Here is an 18,908-nt window from a genome sequence, read left to right on the forward strand (position 1 = left end):
TGCTGCATTTTTCAATTTTAAAAGCCAACATAAAGGAATAGTAATGGTAAAAAAAAACACTTGTGGATTTAATTAACCTTTTTTTTGTTATTTCCCCTTAAAGGGGGGCGTGGCAGGGGGCATGTCCTATGCCTACATACGTTTGCTAGTTGGTGTCCCTCATTCCCATCTCAAAATGTTGGGAGGTATGTAACTATGTAGAAGGAAGATGCCTATACTTACCTATTCTGTGGGCTGGTCACATGATCAGCTTACAATGGAGGCTTCAATGTAGAGGAGGGACAGCAGACAACAGCTTCCCCATAGTAAGTCTATGGGCTACGTCATCATCTAGGCTCTGCAGCTGTTGTTGGCGATCTCTCCTCTCCCCTGAAGCCAGCTTCATGGAAATCACATGAAAAGACGCTGAGAATAGGTAAGTATAAGCACCTTCCTACTACAGGGTAGTGTGAACAGGATTTAGAAGGCAGGTGGGAGCAGGTTTAGTTAGGAATAGCCTGGAAATCCAGTCTAATGCCGTGTACACACGAGCAGAATGTCCAACAGAAAAAGTCAGGTAGAAGCTTTTTATCGTATATTCCGATCATGTGTATGCCTCATCAGACTTTTTTTTTTTTTTTACAAAAATTCTGACGGACCTAGAAATAGAACGTTTTAAATATTTCTGACGGAACCAATTCCTTTTGGGAAAACCGCTAGTCTGTATGCTGTTCTGACGCAAGTATGAGATGGAAGCTATTGGCTACTGGCTATTGAACTTCCTTTTTCTAGTCCCGTCGTACATGCTGTACATCACCGCGTTCTTAACGGTCGGACTTTGGTGTGAACGTGTGTACGCACGACAGTTTCAGTGGAACTCTGTCGGAAAAACCTTCGAAAACCAGTCGTGTGTACACGGCATAACAGTCATTCAGAATATTAATCTAGAACAGAGCTTTGTGTAATATTAGAATATACTTTATTCTTGTTTGGCACGATAGTTCATAAAACATTGTTTTGGTTGGCAATTCAAACTGATAAAAACATTTCTTTGCTTTTCAGGTGTTACTCTGGAACAGCAATACATTGTGCAAAGTTTAAAGCTTTTAATAATGAGAATTTTGGTCAAGTGTCCAAGAATATATTAGCTGGCAGCTCATTTGGTATGGTATGATGGTGCTTTTGTGGAGTGTATTCTTTATAGTGCAGGACAAAGTGTCAAAGGCTAACATTTCTAAGATATTTAATACAACTGTGACAACATTATGGTGACAGGTGGAGATGCAAATGTCTTTTTATTACCTAGTCTACTGCGCTTTGTGTTTTCTGTGACTGCGCCCTGTGAGTTGTTGAGGATTCTTAGGGGGTCTATTTATCTTTTCACCAAAGATTCCCACTATTTTCACTTTCAGAAATATGTGACTCTTGAGTGAAAATACTGATATATAGATCCTTTAGCGTATATATAAAATGGTGCTGTTTTTAAATTTAACACAAAACTACCATATTCAATGGGACCTGTTCTGTAATGTTGAAGACGTTTCATAGCTTTTCCAAGTCACTTCGTTGGTTTTAACGAGTGTCAGGAGACATTCCCCAGCATGAATATCCACACCAGCAGCACAGACACATTAATCCAATGATCATGGACTATGTCAAGGCAGATACTGATTGTCCACGATCAGGAAGGCAGTGCTACCCTGTGTCTCTGCTATTGGCATGGATATGAAATGCTGGGTATGTCTCCTGAGACTCATTAGAATTGAGGAAGTGGTTTTGATAAGCTATGAAATATCTTCAACATTACAGAACACGTCCAACTGAAAGTGACTCTCTCTAAATACTTCTAGCTGTGTCATGACCTAGATCAGGTGTCTCCAAACTATGGCCCAGGGGCCGAATCCTACCTGTTGCAAGATTTTATCTAGCCCTCTGATGGGGAGTCTGATGTAAGGGGTGATTCTGATGGGGTGACACTCATATAAGGGCAACTCTGATATAAGAGGGACTCTGATGTAAGTGGGCTCTGGTTGGCTCATGTTTTTTTTGGAACTTTTTTGCTTTATGTTACTGAAGTTTTTTAAATCATAGCATGTTGATTTAGAAAAAAACTCCAAGTAAAATGTGTCCATTCATTTTTAGGTTTGATTAATTTATTAATGTAGCGCCGGCTCCTAAAGAGCACGCGCTATATATGTTTTGAAAGTTAATGTTTCACCTAAACTGCAGTTTGGTTTGGGTACAATTGTTCCAAATTGGGAGCTCAGCATCAGTCTGACTGAACTATAGGATGTTCAGCCTGGCCACAGGGGGCACTGTCTCTTCTGGCAGGCATGGAACCACAGTCTAGTTGGGTGCTTTAAGGTTACCCTCTCTCAGAAACCTGCCCAGTGGGAGTGTCACTCTTGCTGGGCTTTCTGGGAGAGGGTACTTAAGATGCGGATGTCACGTGATTCGGGGTTTCCGGTCCAGAAGTATGTTCTGACTCCATGGTCCTGGTCCTCCTGACCAGCCCCAGGAAGGCTATGGCCTGGGGTGCGGATTCCACCCGACTTATTGTCTCGGGGCTGGCTAGCCCGAGGCAAGGAAACTAAAGAAGGATTCCGAGGTGGTCTGGTACCGTCTTCAGTAGTTGGAGAGGCCCAGTAACTTCCTGGCTATCCAGGGGAGGACTCTTCAGAAGAAGGCCACGTACGGGTTGGCTTCTTTGCAAAAGCCTGGTGGGGCTGAAGTACCTAACTGAATCCAGTCTCGTGGGTGTCGCCAAGCTGGCTGAAAGATCCAGGTATCACATGAGTGTTCCACAAGTTTTAGTTTCCTGAATGTTCTAAAACAACGTCTGTGGCAGAGACTTATTCCTGTATGTTCTACAACAACGTCTGTGGCAGAGACTTGTTCCTGAGTAAGCACCTTGTTGGCTGCTAGGCCTTGTGAGAGAGGGACTATCCAACTTGAGTGAACATCCAGTTGTGAATGGCTATTCTCTGGATTTAGTCAAAGTAAGCAAGTCCTTCGTTATTGACTTTGACACTAAGAGTACCTGAACTTTTAAGAAACTGTTCGTTGTCTACGTTTTTGCAAATAAAATTCCCTTTATGCGGATCTGTCCTCAGTCTCTAAAGTTACTGGGCCATCTACCATGGGAAATCCCTAGACACAAATCGAGGAGAAGAAGGTAACGGTAAGCCCAATCAAACCATCAGCTCCTTCGGGGGTTAGTGCTACATTAATAAAACTGATTTTTATTTCAACATAAGAATATTTATAAATTATACGCTATTTCCCTCATACTAAAAAGTTTGGAGACCCCTGACCTGGATAAATGAAAATCTTCACAGACGCAAAAGTACCATGCAAATAATAATAAAAAAAAATAACTGTATACCTCATGAATATATGCGTCTACTACTTTATTTGCACAATTGCATTTTTAAAGCATGGTTATTTATATAAACAAAAAGAATAGTGTCTTTGATCAGCCTATCATCTTTCAGCAGTTATGTTTTTTCTTTTGAAGTAGGAAATAAATGCTTATGTGTGATTGGTTGCCTTTGACAAAATCCCACCTTCTTCCAATATTTGTACACAAGACTAGAAACAGATCTCATTTATCAAAGGTTTCTGATGGAAGGGGAATTGTTGTTGCCCATTAACCCCCTATCTTTTTTTATTCGCTCTCCGTGTTCAGTATGAGAGAGAGGGGAAAGAATCTGATTGGGCACTAACAGTAACATAGTCATTATGTATAAGGCTCATATGGATACCTTAAGGGCCCATTCAGAGTGCGCCTATGTGTTGTGGTGTGCCTAGGGTGACAATACTGCCCGAGTGACTCCCTAAGGACAAGTAGTTTTGGCACCCTTGAAATATACATATCCACTATAATACAAGATGACATGTCAATCAGCAAATCAGCAAATTAGCTCATGATTTTCAGTGTGACATTCCAAAAGAACCCACCTCCATTGGGACTGCCTTCACACACTGATTAAAGCAGTGGCATGATTATTGCAAAGAAACCCTGTCACCAGGTCATTCATTTCAACAGCAATCTTCCCATAAGATTATTCTTATGCATTTAACATATCTTATGCATATTATTTACATTTAAAAGTATACCTTGTGTAGACATCCAAAAGCCCTGAGACTGATGCTCGGCACCACTATCTTGGATGTGATGTCAGCTGACTCAAATATGTCACTCAAATGACACTCTAGTCTATAGTATTCCACTTTACTCCTTTGCTGGTAGCTACATAATAGATTATGTAGGGAAATGAAATGAGGGGTGGAGGAGCTGGGCCAGCTCAGACAGTAATTAGACATTCCCAGATAAGGAGAGGGCTATGGCGTGCTAAGAGGGAGAGGCTGTGCAAAGGCAAATTGTAAGTGAATATAAAATAATTTATGAAAAAGAAAAACACTGCAAATAAGCATTTAAAATACTTAATTTTTCTGTACTTTTACCAGCATTTTGGTTGGTGGCAAGGTCTCTTTAAAACCACTTACTCAAGCGAACAAAATAACTATTGTGTAAAAATAAAGTGTTTGAATGTCATAGCTTTAGAACATACACCTGCGGCTATGCTGCTGCGCATAAAGACAGTGCAAAGGACCACAGCTGTACCATGCATAGCACTGTCAGTTTTAAAGTTCAAACTGCATTTGCGTTCTTTTTTTTTTTTCTAGAGGAGGCAATTTTTTTTATTGATGTAATGTCTTGCAGGTACCTGATTTTTTTTTTTTTTTTTATGAATATTTACTTTAGGTGTATATTTTAGTATAACTATGTTTCGTATTATTTTTAGTCCATCATTATATAAATGGATTGAGATAGGTTAGAGACTCTCAGACTTTCTTAACCCCTTTCCTGTTATATTTATATTTTTATCTAAAATTAAGCACACTTAGGCTGGATTCACACCTATGCAGTTTTAGTGCTTTTTGCATTTTGCAGATTTGCACTACAGCCCATTTAACATGGTTTCCTATGGAAAACGTTTTGTAGTGCTAATCTGCAAAATGCAAAAAGCACTAAAAATGCATAGGTGTGAATACAGCCTTAAAATCACCATACATGTTACAGGCTGACTGTACAATCTGACTGTAGAATTGCCCTTAGAGTACTTAAAACTATGTCATATGATGACCTATCTAAACTATTAATTCCATCTGTATCCAATTAGGCACAGCATAGGTGTACACTGGTAGATCTAAGTGCGATTGTACAGTCAAGGTGTAATGTGTGGTAGGAAATTCTATATTTTTAACAGTAAACCATGTGACTGCACATAAGTATAGAGTTCAATCCAGCAGCAGATCTGACCTGATGAGTTTATCCTAGTAGCATTGGCACATAGATTTACACACTTCCATGTGAATCTACAAGCATATCCTCATAAATGCTTACATGAACACACCTACACATTCTTAGCTACACACCTAGGAAAGTCCACTTTTCATTCATTGTTACAGTATGGGTTCTAGGAAGCCATGGCCATTTTACTCCCAGTAACTGCCATTTTTGTGTTAGAAATCTATGATCAGAATGTCTCTGATCTCCATGAACATGAAGGCCCCATGAACCCCACTTAGGAAAAGTGAGCCTTGACTGCGGGAAGCATGGCACCTCCATGGGCATTAACCTAACACAGTAAGGTTAAGCGGCTCCATTAGGAATGGCTACAAAGTACTGAGGTGACTAAGTGGAGCCCGAACTCAAGAAAAAGGCTAATTTGGGGCATGTCCCACTGCTCTAAAGAGTTTCAACTGTCACATGCGTTGACCACCCACTTGCCCGTCGTGATGTTTTGTCACGGCTTTATTGATGGTTTTGACCTTGCCAGCAATTGATGTTGCTTTATGGGCTATGCCGTGAAGTTAATTTCTGGGGTCAGTATAATGCCTTTCTGGCACTGATAGTAAAGACATGCCTCTTAGACTATGTAAGTTTGTTATATGGATGCTCAGAGTGTAACTGTGACTGGCATTGGAAAGTTGTTACATTTGGAAAGTTCAATAAGGCTGAGGCCTTGCCCTTTTTCCAACTTAAAGAGTAAGGTATTGGTTTATTGGTTGGTTATAAATGAGCTTATGCTTCTCAGCAGTCATGCATTTCAAGTAAAAATCTCTTTCTTTCCTATTAGGGTGGTTCATATGTATTCTCTGCAGTTTAGTGTGAAAAGTAAAGGGAATCTATATGGGCTCATTCACGCACATGCGCATTACCACATTCACTATAATGTGCACAGAAAAGTGTAAATCCAGTCTCAAGTATTAAAGAGACCTTAAAAAGACCCAATTTTATAAACTTGAGGAACCTGTGTAGATGAATGCAAATCAGCTTGAAAAAAGTCATGATAACCCTGTAAAAACACGCTGTTCCTTATTCTTTAATGATATGACAGTTTTGTACGGTGTTAGTTCACTTCATTTTTTCCAAGCACCAACGTGGTTTATTGTTTTCACAGAGGAAAATATTCAAAAACATTATTCAATAAATAAAACAAAAACCTAGAACCTTCCATGTGGTCAGAACAGGAACTGATATGGTAGGTACTATAAGCTTCCACAACAAAAGGAATTGCGTTCATTTTAATGGAACACCTTCAAGGGAAGTAACCACATTGCCACCTAGTTTATCCGCGAGGGTGCTTCGGTCTTTAATATCATCCATGCCGTTCACTTGCCACTCGTGTTTGATGCCTAGGAATAATAAATATGACACTGTTCATCGATCAACAAGGGTTATACAATAAAAACACTGCAAGTATTAAAGCAGAACTAAACACTTTTATCTTTTACATCCATAGATGTTTCCATTTTAAGCCAGCCATACATGGATTGAAATTTGGCCGGTTCAGTAGGGACCAGCCAAATTTTGATCCATGTATCCACTAGCTGGTTGTACACAAATCGTTTTATCGATCAACTTGTGTACAACAAGCCTGTCAGGTTTTTTGCCGAACGATCGGTGCCGTCTGCTACAGCTGGAAACATAGATGTTGGTTGTAGAATACAAAGCTCAGCGGGAGTGATTCCCCCCCCATCCACATTGGGGGAATCTGGTCTTTTTTTTTTTTTTTTTTCATTCAACCTGGTTGAACAAAAAAAAAAAAATTAATCATGTAAAGCCTATCTTATGACACCAGCCCTTTGAAGGCTTGAAGGTTCAGTTGAGAACTGACATAGGCACACTGGCAACTGTGACCGTTACCACCAGATGCATGTCCTGAATGTAATTGTTTTGCGAACAGTTAAATCAGTGGGTTTGGTTTCACTTAAAGTGGTTGTAAACCGATTACAACCACTTTAACCTACAGGTAAGCCTAGATTAAGGCTTACCTGCAAGTGCAAGAAATATCTCCCAAACCTAAAAGGTTTAGGAGATATTTGCAGAAATAGCACCGATGTCTATGGCGCATGTGCCGTTGACATCGGGCGCAGGCGAACCGTGTGTGCCATTTCTAACGGCGATCATGTCATTAGTGGCGGCACCAGCGCGCATGCGTGGGGGTGATGTCATTGCTGCTTCGGCCAGTCACAGCGCCAGAGCAGCGATACCCGGAAGACACGCCGAGTCAACATGTCATCGATGGAAGAGGTGAACGCTATGCATACTAGCTCATTATGCCTTTGTCCTGCAGGGTGTTTTTTTTTTTGTTTTTAAAGAGAGGGTTTACTTCCTCTTTAAAGGAGTTGTAAAGGCAGAAGGTTTTTTATCTTAATACATTCTATGCATTAAGATAAAAAACCTCCTGTGTGTAGCAGCCTCCCCGGCACACCCCAATTACCTACCCGAGCTCCTTCTCTCTCCAGGGATGTCCACAAACCAGTACACTCCTCCTGATTGGCTGAGACAAATCGGTAGTGCTATTGGCTCCCGTGGCTGTCAAAATCATTCAGCCAATCAGGGGAGAGGGGGGGGGCTGGGCCAGGTCAGGTCTCTGTGTCTAAATGGATACACGGAGCTCTGACTCAGCTTGGGTGACCCCTGTAGCAAGCTGCTGGCTGAGGGGCACTCAAAGGAGGGTGGGACTGGGAGCAGCAAAGAGGGACCCGAGAAGAGGAGGATCCAAGCTGCTCTGTGCAAAACCAATTGCCAAATGCCATGTTTGTTATTTAAAAAATAAATAAAAACAAGCCTTTACAATCACTTTAAATGCCTAAATGAGCATTTTTTTAAAAAATCTGCTAAACACTTTCCAGGTGCATCATAGGGGTTTGCATAGCCTTACAGTTTGCTGTTGTTTAGATCAGTGGTTCTCAGCCTCAGTTCTCAAGTACCCCCAACAGGCCATGTTTGCAGGTTTTCCTTTAACAGGTGCTTTAAATCAGAGTCAATGGCTTGGTATTTTGGACAGCTATTTTATCTAAGAGAAATTCCCAAAACATGGCCTGCTGGGGGTACTTGGAGACTGAGGTTTAGAACCAGTCTAAGAAGAGGCCTGTGCCAGAAGGCTTCATAAAAGGACTTCATGCCTCCTGTTGAGTCAGACCTATAAAGTTCATCAAAATTCATGCTCCCTGCTCATTGGAGAGTTTTACTTCTGACATAGTAGGGGTGGGGAGGGGGGAGGAGGGCATCAGGCTCTTGCAGAGAGACCACTGCTTCCACACAGAAAGCAAGCGTCCTTCTCTGCAGCATGCTGGCAAGAAACAAACTTTTCTATTCTGAAGAAAACCAACTGTAATACTTTGGACAACCTTCTGTATTATATATGTATATAGTTAATATAAACTGAAGTGTCATTCAACTCGCAGGCACCAGTTCAAATGCCTGAGAAAAGCAACATAAGTATTGTAAATAAGCAACTGCAACACACTGATTCTTTTTTCCAAATATATGTTTTCTTATTCCTATTCCCTGGTCACATGTTTTTTTTTTCATTTGCGCTACATCGCAGTGTAAGATTGGTATGTGGAACAGATGTCACTGTGTTTACGTAGCCACAAAATTAATTAGTCCTGTAGTGATCAGGAAGGAAGGAAAACCTGGCCAGCCACATGCCGCTAAATGCATCTTTATTGAAAGATTAAAATCCAAAAACATGTTTTAGGCATAGAAGACAGGTAACAAACGCTAACGCGTTTCACATCATAAACAGATGCTTAGTCGTAGCTCCTGTAGTGATCACAAGTGGTTAATAACAATTGCTTGGAGTTGATAGCGGGGGGAGTGGCAGAGGTAGTTGGAAATAAAAAGAGATGAAACCATCCCACAAGCTGCTTGAGAAAATGGAAAATTGTATACTCACCTTTCCGTAATTTTCCTTTGTGATGCATCTAATGGCAGCAAACACTGGGTTGTGAATCCGCCCCCACAACCTGATAGGACTGGTTAGCTATAAGAGTTGGAGAGACCCACCTTCCAATTCTCCATATCTATCGCCTTAAATGGGTGGGCAGCTGCGTGCTGCCATTAGATGCGTCAGAAAGGAAAATTACGGAAAGGTGAGTATACAGTTTTCTGTTTTCATGTCGCATCATGGCAGCACACACTGGGAAATAACTCTCTATATGGGTGGGTGCTTATAAAGGTATTCATTTATTCACAAGATACAGAGGAATTTGCTTGAACAATTTTTTCCCCAATTCTACTGTCGTCAATAGTGCGGGATCTACTCTGTATTGCGACAAGAACGTTGTTTTAGATGGCCAAGTAGCCTCCCTGCAAATGGTTTCTGCCGAAACCCTGCAGTATGCTGCCCATGATGTTGTCACTGCCCTTGTAGAATGAGCCTTTAAGCCCTCAGGTATTGGAAGCTGCTGTGCAATGTATGCTTTATTGATGGCTTTAATTAGCCAAGGCTATTGTGCGTGACAACGCTGCTTGACCTCTTTTTGGACCATGCAGGATCATCAAAAGGTTCTCCATCTTTCTAATTGGGCTGGTAAGCGTTAGGTATGAAGCAATAGTGGTTTTGATATCCAAAGGATCTGGATCGCCTTGACTAGTGAGGAATTGAGGTAGGCTGATTTCTTGATTGAAATAAAAAGTGGATGATACTTTTGGTGTGAACTGATCTAATGGTCTTAGAACTACTCTGTCTTGGTAGAACATTAAAAGAGGTTCTTTCAGCCGTAAAGCTTGCATCTCTGAGACTCTTTTGCCTGATGTTATGGCAATAAGGAAGGTTGTTTTAAGTGTTAAATCTCAAAGGGAGACTGTATCAATGGGGTGGAAAGGAGGGCTTGATAGTGCCTCAAACAATGTGGTGATATTCCAAGTAGGAAAGGTCGGCTTCTTTGGTGGTCTTATCTTTAGGCATGGCTTAAGAAACTGAGTGAAGAGAGGATCTAAGGCCCATTTCATTCCCGTCATTGCTGACAGGGCAGATAGCTGAACGTTCAATGTACTGGAGCTTAGACCCCTATCGAGGCCTGATTGTAGGAATTCCAGAATCTGTGAAACTGTGGGTACTAGCAGGTCCCAGTCTTGCCGCTGTGCAAATATGGTGAATCTCTCCCATACTCTCTTGTAGGTGCTATTTGTTGAATTCTTCCTGGCCTGTTGTAAAGTAACCAACACCTTACTTAAGAATCCCTGACTTAGCAGCCTATCCCTCTCAATTTCCATGCCGTTAGATGGAGTTTTTCTGGAGCCCGATGTAGGAATTGGCTTTGTGAGAGTAGGTCTGGTGTTACTGGTAGTTGAAATGGTCCTTCTATGCTTAGCTGTAGGATGGTTGTGAACCATGGAAGTCTTGGCCAGAAGAGTATTACTGCAATTACTGTGGAGGTGGATCTTCAAAGTTGGTCTAGAAATCTAACTATTATATTTAACTATAATGGAACTGTAGGGAAAATGTATCCCAGGCTTCCCAAGTTCCATGGATGGTATAGACAGTCTACACCCATTGCTCTTGGATATATCGTTCTTGCCAGAAATCTTGAACATTTGTCATTAGTTGGTGTTGCTGCCAGGTCGATGTCGGGAACTCCTCAGGTCTGTGTTAGAAGAGACAAGAGAGAAGGCTCGGGAACTCAGGCTACATTTGTTGTTTGAAATTAATGTTCTGCTCAGGTTGTCGGCCAAACAGTTCTGTGCTGCTGGAAAGTAAACTGCTCTCAGATCCGTCAAATATAGTTGAGCCCATTCCAAAATTGGTCACACCTCCCTCATGAGTGTGTGACTTCTGGTTCCACCTTGTGTTTGTATGCTACTGCCACTCTGTTGTCTATCTGTAGTAAGACACTCTTTCCCTTGATAAGTGAACTGAATGCTAGGAGAGATTGGAAGGCCGCCTTCAGTTCCAAAATGTTCGAAACTACCCCTATCAGTCTGAAGTGCCAATGTCCCGGAATCGCTTTGTCCTGGTAGTGGGCTCCCCATCCGTCTAGACTGGCATTCGACATAATTATCTCCAGTTGTGGGGGAATAATTTGGAGGTAACTTTTTAGGTTGTAGGTCTGAGTCCACCACCATATCAATTGTTTCACCGTCTCATGAATATGTATCTTCTGACACATTGACAATCCATCCCACTGCGTCAAGAATGAATGTTGGAATGTTCTCATGTGCCCACTGAATCATAGGGAAAGTGAACGACATGGACCCGAGAATACTCATGCATGCCCTGGCTGGAAGGTGAACAGCTGCTATCAGTTTCTTCATTTTGTGAGTTAGAGGTTTTATCTTTTCCTGGGGAAGTTCCACTCTGTTGGCTCTGGTATTTAATTCTGCTTCCAAAAAGATCATCTTTTGGGTTGGTTGTAACTTGCTCTTCTTCCAATTTATTAGCCATCCAAACTGCTGGCCTTAAATTTTCATGAAATCCCACTTTTTTTACTTGCATATTTGCTTAACATCCGACTTCTACCTGTGTGCTGAAAAGTGCCATTTCATGAAACTTTAAGCCCTTGTACACACGGTCGGACATTCCATCAGATTTTGTCCGAAAAAGTTGTCGGAAAATCCGATCGTACGTAACGTGATGACGTTATTTCGTTACGACGGGACTACATTCAGGCTAGTAGCCAATAGCTTTGGTCTAGGAATTTGATCTGAGCATGCGTGGCACTTTGTCTGATTGTGTGTAGAGAATTCCGATCGGACAAAGTCCGATCGGATCACGTTGTCAGAAAGTTTTATAGCCCAGCTCTAAAACTTTGTCCGTCGGATATTCCGACGGAAACAGTCTGATGGAGCCCACACATGGTCAGATTATCCGACAACACGGTCTGATCGGACATTTTCCGTCGAAATTTCCGACCGTGTGTACAAGGGCCAAGACCTGCAGTGTTTTAAATAGTTTCTGATGGCTTATAGAAGCTGCTTTAGTCTATGCTGAACTTGTTCTCCTCAGTCTCATTATTTTATTTATTTATTTTTTGCAGAAAGGAAAAAAAGAAAGGCAAAAAAGTTAAAGTAAAAGAAATAAGCTAAACTACCATGAAGGCACCTCAAAATACCTCTGAATGAATAAACAAATAAATAAAAAAAATAAAAAATTTTTAAGCAAATATATAGCAAACAGTCTAGAAGTTTTTTTTAGAGTAAAATTTTCACAGAAACCAATTTCACAATTATTATTGATAAAGGGGAAATCTACTAATGACACTTTTGATAACTGTCTAGGAGGCCATTTCCTTTACTTTGGAAAAATTACCTCTCACTTCCTGTTGTCTTTACTGGGAAAAATTAAAGGGAAATTACCCTAGTGAGACACAGATGAAAAAAAAAAATCCTGACAGAGGTTTTAACTCTTTCCTACCTGAAAAAAAACAAAATAACAGAAAATATGTTGGATTTAGATATACTTTATAAGGGGGAACAGTAAAAACTCCAAACCTGTGAACTTCTTCTTAATGGCATCTTTGGAACTGGCATAGATCATTTTGCTTTTCAGTGGTGCGTTGTCAGGAGCCCTAGGAGATAAAAAGGCAATCGTTTCATTATAGATTACTTCATACTTACAGGTTATTAATATTACTAATAAAGTAAGAAGATAGGAATAAAAAAGATGGCACTAAATAATATGGCATCATCAATGTAATTTCATAATGTGTTTTTTTACAGCTGTCAGTGCTGGATTTCAGATACGTACTCTCTAGGCCACTTTTTCTGTGCTGTGCTGTGTAACAGCCAAAGTTAGACATACAGTATATTGCCACAAACTCCAAATACAACAAAGATATGCACGCTATGGCCTAGTTTACACTAGCAGTTGTGGGACAGTAAAAACAGGTAGTTACAGCAAGCCACGTTCTTACCATCCCCCCAAGCTGCATAAATCGTGGACTATCGATCAATGGAAGACTTTAATATGGTCCGATGAATCAAGCTTCACACTGTTCCCAACTACCGGATGTGTTTATGTGTGGGGAACATTATCCATTATCTCATTATCTCAAGCTTATTACTAGGACTAACTTGTGCTGACGGTAAAGCATAGTGGCACAGCCATCATGGTTTGGGCAGTCATATCTTTATATTCTGCAGGCCCCATCATCACTGTGAAAGGTAGAGTCACTGCCAGTGACCATGTACACATTTTGGCCGACCATGTGCACCCTATGGTGCAGACATTGTTTCTTGAATACAGCGTCATTTACCAAAACCATAATGCTCCGATTCACACAGCTGGTGTTGCCAAATCGTGGTTTGATGGGCATGCAGATGAAGTCTCGCACCTTCCCTGGGTGCCGCAATAGCCAGACCTCAATATCATAGAGCCACTATAGTAAATTTTGGAAAACAAGGTTCGGCTTATTTTCCACCTCCGCCATCTGTACGAGAACTGGAAAGATTTTTGCAATTGAAAAGTGGTATCCAAATCAATTGATTCAATTATCCACCATGCAAGATATATATTTGTCAATTCCCAGGAAAATTCAGTTTGTCTTGGATGCCAAAGGTGGCCCAACACCATATTAGGTAATGATTTTCATATTTTTGTCCAACCCCTGTACATACAGGAAATAGACAAATACTGCCCAGTGTGTTATTCCGGCCACAGTAGCAGATCAATTATGTGCAGAAGGTCTACAAAGGGTGGGTAAATCCATCATGGTAACTCTTAATTTCTTAAAAGAGAATGGCACTGAAGAGGTGATAAAGTTGTCTGGGTGATCAGAACACTTGGTTACCATAACAATGTATGATCTCAAACACTATGGTTTTAAAGGAAAACTGTGCTGAAATAAGTAACTGACATGTAAACAAAGATGTGGATTAGGAATTGTGATTCTACTCAGACTTCACTGACTGCATGCTTGCACTGAAGCTAGAGAAAGCCAGACAGCTAGCATTTTCAGAAGGTGGTCAATAATGACAACCTGTACAGTTGTTTCAGTACAGACTCCCCATTATAGTCCAATGAGGCAAGCGTCCAAAGTAGCAGGTAAGCAGATTCCAAATAGATCTGTATTTACCGCTTGAAACAGTGTCAGGAGGGCAGATTAAGTCTGTGTTAGTGAATGCAGCAAATAAGAGTTTAGACCCTGGTTGCATCCCGTATTTTCTTACCATCATGGCCTAGACAAATGACAGCTAAGCAGGAGCTTTCCAATCCTGGGTGGACTTTGTATAATGTCCTCCCAGTCAAGTGCCTCGTGCATGTCCTAGTGGACATGCAGTGGTGCTACACGTTAAACCCAGAAGTGCTTTTTTTTACCATGATTATTATACTGGCTTTTGAATTGTACAATTGGAGCAATTTAGAAACTGGATAAAAGGTTTAGCACTGAGAAACACTTTTTGAAAGATATAAAGTGCATTTTTTTAAAACAACTGTATAGATCAGACCAAAATGAGGGACAAATGAGGAGCAAAGAGGGATAGAGGGACTTTGTTCCAAATCAAGGACAGCCCCTCAAAGTCAGGAACAGTTGTGAGCTACGCTGATGAAAAGGGGGGGGGGGGTCTTTAGCCCCCAAAACACCTTGCCTTTTTTTTTTTTTTTTTATGAATTCATTTTATCATTTAAATTTTTGTACCCTTTGGACATTTGTTTGGCCATCCTATTAGACTTTATGCATGTGGATTCTCCACTCTGGTTTCTTTCCTAGTTTCTAAGGCGAGTTCTTGTGGAGTGCTGCCCATATAGAGCCAGTGGTGTGTCCCAGTGACAATTTCACTGACCCTTCGAAAATCTGAATCCAGCACCCCATTTACTCTTGTGTTCCCTTTTAATTGATGTCATATTTAAAAATGTTACTTGAAAATTATAAGGATAGTGAACAACGTAGGATAAATGATTACAAATAGCTTCTTCTGTGTTAACCACTTAACAACCGGCCCATTGCTGAATGACGGCTACAGTGCGGTTGTTTAACTCTGAGAGGCTGTCATATGACGTCCTCCCAGAATTCCGCTTTCGCGCACCACCTGGGGCGCGCACTCGAGAGCATCTGTGACCGACAGGTCCACCGGACCCGGCGCATCATGGATCACGGTAATCGTGGCCGTTTACGCACGCTCATCGCAGCCGTTTACCACATTATTGCTCCGTCAAATGACGGAGCGATCACTTGTAAACAAACATAACATGACGCCGGTTCCTCCCTCCCCTCTCTGTACCGATCGGTACAGCGGAGGGGGAAGAGATCGGTGTCAGCAGCGCTGTGGGCTGCATCTGCTGTGCCCACAGTGCTGCTCACCGAAAATGAACCCCTCAATCCCCTGCCAATACTCTGCAATACCCTGCATTACTCTGCAATACCCAATACCCTGCCAATACTCTGCAATACCCAATACCCTGCCAATACTCTGCAATACCCAATACCCTGCCAATACTCTGCAATACCCAATACCCTGCCAATACCTAGCAATACTCTGCAATACCCTGCCAATACTCTGCAATACCCAATACCCTGCCAATACTCTGCAATACCCAATACCCTGCCAATACTCTGCAATACTCTGCAATACCCAATACCCTGCAATACTCTGCAATACCCAATACCCTGCAATACTCTGCAATACCCTGCCAATACTCTGCAATACCCAATACCCTGCCAATACTCTGCAATACCCAATACCCTGCCAATACTCTGCAATACCCTGCCAATACCCTGCCAATACCCTGATATTTTTATTTTATTTTATTTCAGGCTTCCCAGCCTAGAGGTGAGATGCGGGGTCTTATTGACCCCATATCTCACTGTAAACAGGACCTGTCATGCCATATTCCTATTACAAGGGATGTTTATATTCCTTGAAATAGGAATAAAAGTGATGAAAAAATTTATTTTTGGGGAAAAAAATGTCAAACTAAAATAAAGTAAAATGAACAATAAAAAATAAAATAAAATTTAAAGCGCCCCTGTCCCCATGTGCTCGCATGAAGAAGCGAACACATATGTAAGTCCCGCCCACATATGAAAACGGTGTTCAAACCACACATGTGAGGTATTGCTGTAAATGTTAGAGCGAGAGCAATCATGGCCCTAGACCTCCTCTGTAACTCAAAACATGTAACCAGTAAAAAAAATTAAATCGTCGCCTATGGGGATTTTTAAGTAGCGATGTTTGGCGCCAGGCTGGGTGCTCCAGAACGCCTGATGGCGCTCCCTCCATGTTGGGCCTCTGTATGTGGCTAGGCTGTGTAGAAGTCTCACACATGTGGTATCGCCATACTCGGGAGTAATAGCAGAATGTGTTTTGGGGTGTAATTTGTGGTATGCATATGCTGTGTGTGAGAAATAACCTGATAATATGACAATTTTGTAAAAAATAAAAATAAAAAAAAAATCTTGATTTTGCAAAGAATTGTGGGAAAAAATGACAACTTCAAAAAACTCATCATGCCTCTTACTAAATACCTTGGAACGTCTTCTTTCCAAAAAGGGGTCATTTGGGGGGTATTTGTACTTTTCTGGCATGTTAGGGTCTCAAGAAATTAGATAGGCCGTCAGTCCTTCAGGTGTGATCTAGGCTTACCTGTAGGTCAAAGTGGTTTGTAAGGGTTTACAACCACTTTAAGTGCCCAGTGGTCAAGTGGTTAAAGAAACATTGAAGACAGCATAAAATTACCAAGTAGTCCATTGAATCTGCCCTTTTCTCTGTCTTTTTAACATTTTTGTCTAAGGATAGTCTATGGCTATGTAGTGCACTGCAATGCACTCCTTTTCATATGACGAGGCCCACTGCTGCATGCTGTGTTACACAACCCATTCAAAATGGGATGCAACACATAGAAAATGAGTTCAGGCTGCATATTTTTATACCACAGCACAAAGACAGTTTTTTTTTCTGTGCATTTAGGCGTTTCATCATACATGCATTGTAGAGGTGTGTTGGGGTGCATAGGTTTACCACATTTTATCACATCACGGGTAGTATGAATGCACCCTTATTTTTGATTGATTTACTACATCTGTTCCACCAAGCATGCATTACTAATATTTTCTAGAGCTCCGCTCTCTAAACCATTGAGACTATGCCTTCCCAGATTGAGGAGGAGAAGAGGAGATTCATCTACCCAGGAAAACACTGAATGAAAATTAGGGTCATGGTATTTGATTAGGCAGCATGAAGATGGTTGAATATTCTGATTTTTTTTGTCTTCTTATTCTGAATGTTTGAACACTTGAACCTTTAAAAAAATGTCTTATTAATCTATAGTGGATAAAAAATGTTTGCCACACATTTCGGGATATGTTTTTTGCTATCTTTTTGGCTATCTTTTAGAACATGTTTATATTTGGCATGGTAGGGTCACTCTTCCTCTATGACCATACCAATACCCCTATAGGGGAGACTCCATTTCTTGGAGCACTGTCTGTGGTGGACCCTCATGGAGGGCCAGCCGGTTGGCTAGCTGGTCTCCCACGCCCTGGCCTTATGTGAGATTGTAGGCCTAGTAAATTATTTGTTCAATATGGTTGTATATTTTTACATGTCTGTTTTTGCTTTGGTTTTGGAGAGAGTCAGAGGGATCTGAATGTAAGTGATATATACTGTATTTAGAGTACCAGCGGGTTGGCTAGCTGGTCTCCCACACCTTGGCCTTATGTGAGATTGTAGGCCTAGTAAATTATTTGTTCAATATGGTTGTATATTTTTACGTGTCCGTTTTTGCTTTGGTTTTGGAGGGAGTCAGAGGGATCTGAATGTAAGTGATATATACTGTATTTAGAGTACCGTATTTTTTGTTTTAGGATGGTTAGTTTAAAAGGGTTGTCCTACAATGTAAGGGGTATGTGTTCTCCCAATAAGAGGAATACAATTTGGTGGAAATTAAAGCGGGTAACTCTGCAGATTGTCATGTTGCAGGAGACTCACTTTATATACTGTATGCCTCTACTCCCAAACTTCCGTTACACAGGAGGGTAGACATAGTGATTCCTAAATGCTGCTCCTTTTTGATGCTGGAGTTTCAATCAAATGCAGAAGGCATTATTATGTTTTGTCAAAGGTCAGGTTTATACTTTTGCATCTGTTTATGTATCTAATACTCGTAAAATATAATTTATTGATGGGATTTTGAATAAATTGTCCACCTTTATGGTTGGTGTCCTGGAGTTTGGTGGTAATTTTAATCTTAGCCTGGACTAAAAGTAGTTACCTCTACTGGTAAATTGGCTCTGTCCTTTGTGGCCTTAAAGAATTTTTGCAAAGCCATGCAGTCTCTCTATTTGGTTGACTGTTGGCATTTGTTTGTGTCTCAGCAGGACTACTGCCATTATTAGTGTGTACATAAGACCTACTTTCCAATTGATTTGTCACTTATGGATCAATTTTATTTGCATTCTTTTATAGAGGTGTCCACAGAACAGATAATGTTGTTGGATCATGCTCCAGTGTCCATTTTGTTGCAACATTTTATTAGCATGGACAAGGAATGGACCTGATGAGTGAATGATACTATTTTGGACAACCCTGAGGCTTTGGAGGTGGTAATGAATGCTATAAAAGCGTATTTTGAGATAAATAATACAGAGGAGGTATCTAAGGGTATGTTATGGGGGTGGTATAAGGTGAT

At 41.0% G+C, this 18,908-nt stretch overlaps 1 protein-coding gene across 1 annotated transcript in view; it reads right to left on the minus strand.

Moving 5' to 3' along the window:
• Positions 1-6,347: 6,347 nt before the first annotated feature.
• CFL2 (cofilin 2) overlaps positions 6,348-18,908 on the minus strand; it is a 76,958-nt gene continuing 64,397 nt past the window's right edge. Inside the window, exons 3-4 of the mRNA XM_077464705.1 lie at positions 12,773-12,849; positions 6,348-6,684 (exon numbers count right to left, since the gene is read on the minus strand). Of these exons, the coding sequence (XP_077320831.1) occupies positions 6,569-6,684; positions 12,773-12,849 (193 nt within the window). The 3' untranslated portion in view covers positions 6,348-6,568. The remainder of the gene's footprint in view (positions 6,685-12,772; positions 12,850-18,908) is intronic.

This window comes from Lithobates pipiens, unplaced genomic scaffold, assembly GCF_037356315.1.
Source record: "Lithobates pipiens isolate NorthernLeopardFrog02 unplaced genomic scaffold, aLitPip1_a1.2 Scaffold_30, whole genome shotgun sequence".
NCBI lineage: Eukaryota > Metazoa > Chordata > Amphibia > Anura > Ranidae > Lithobates > Lithobates pipiens.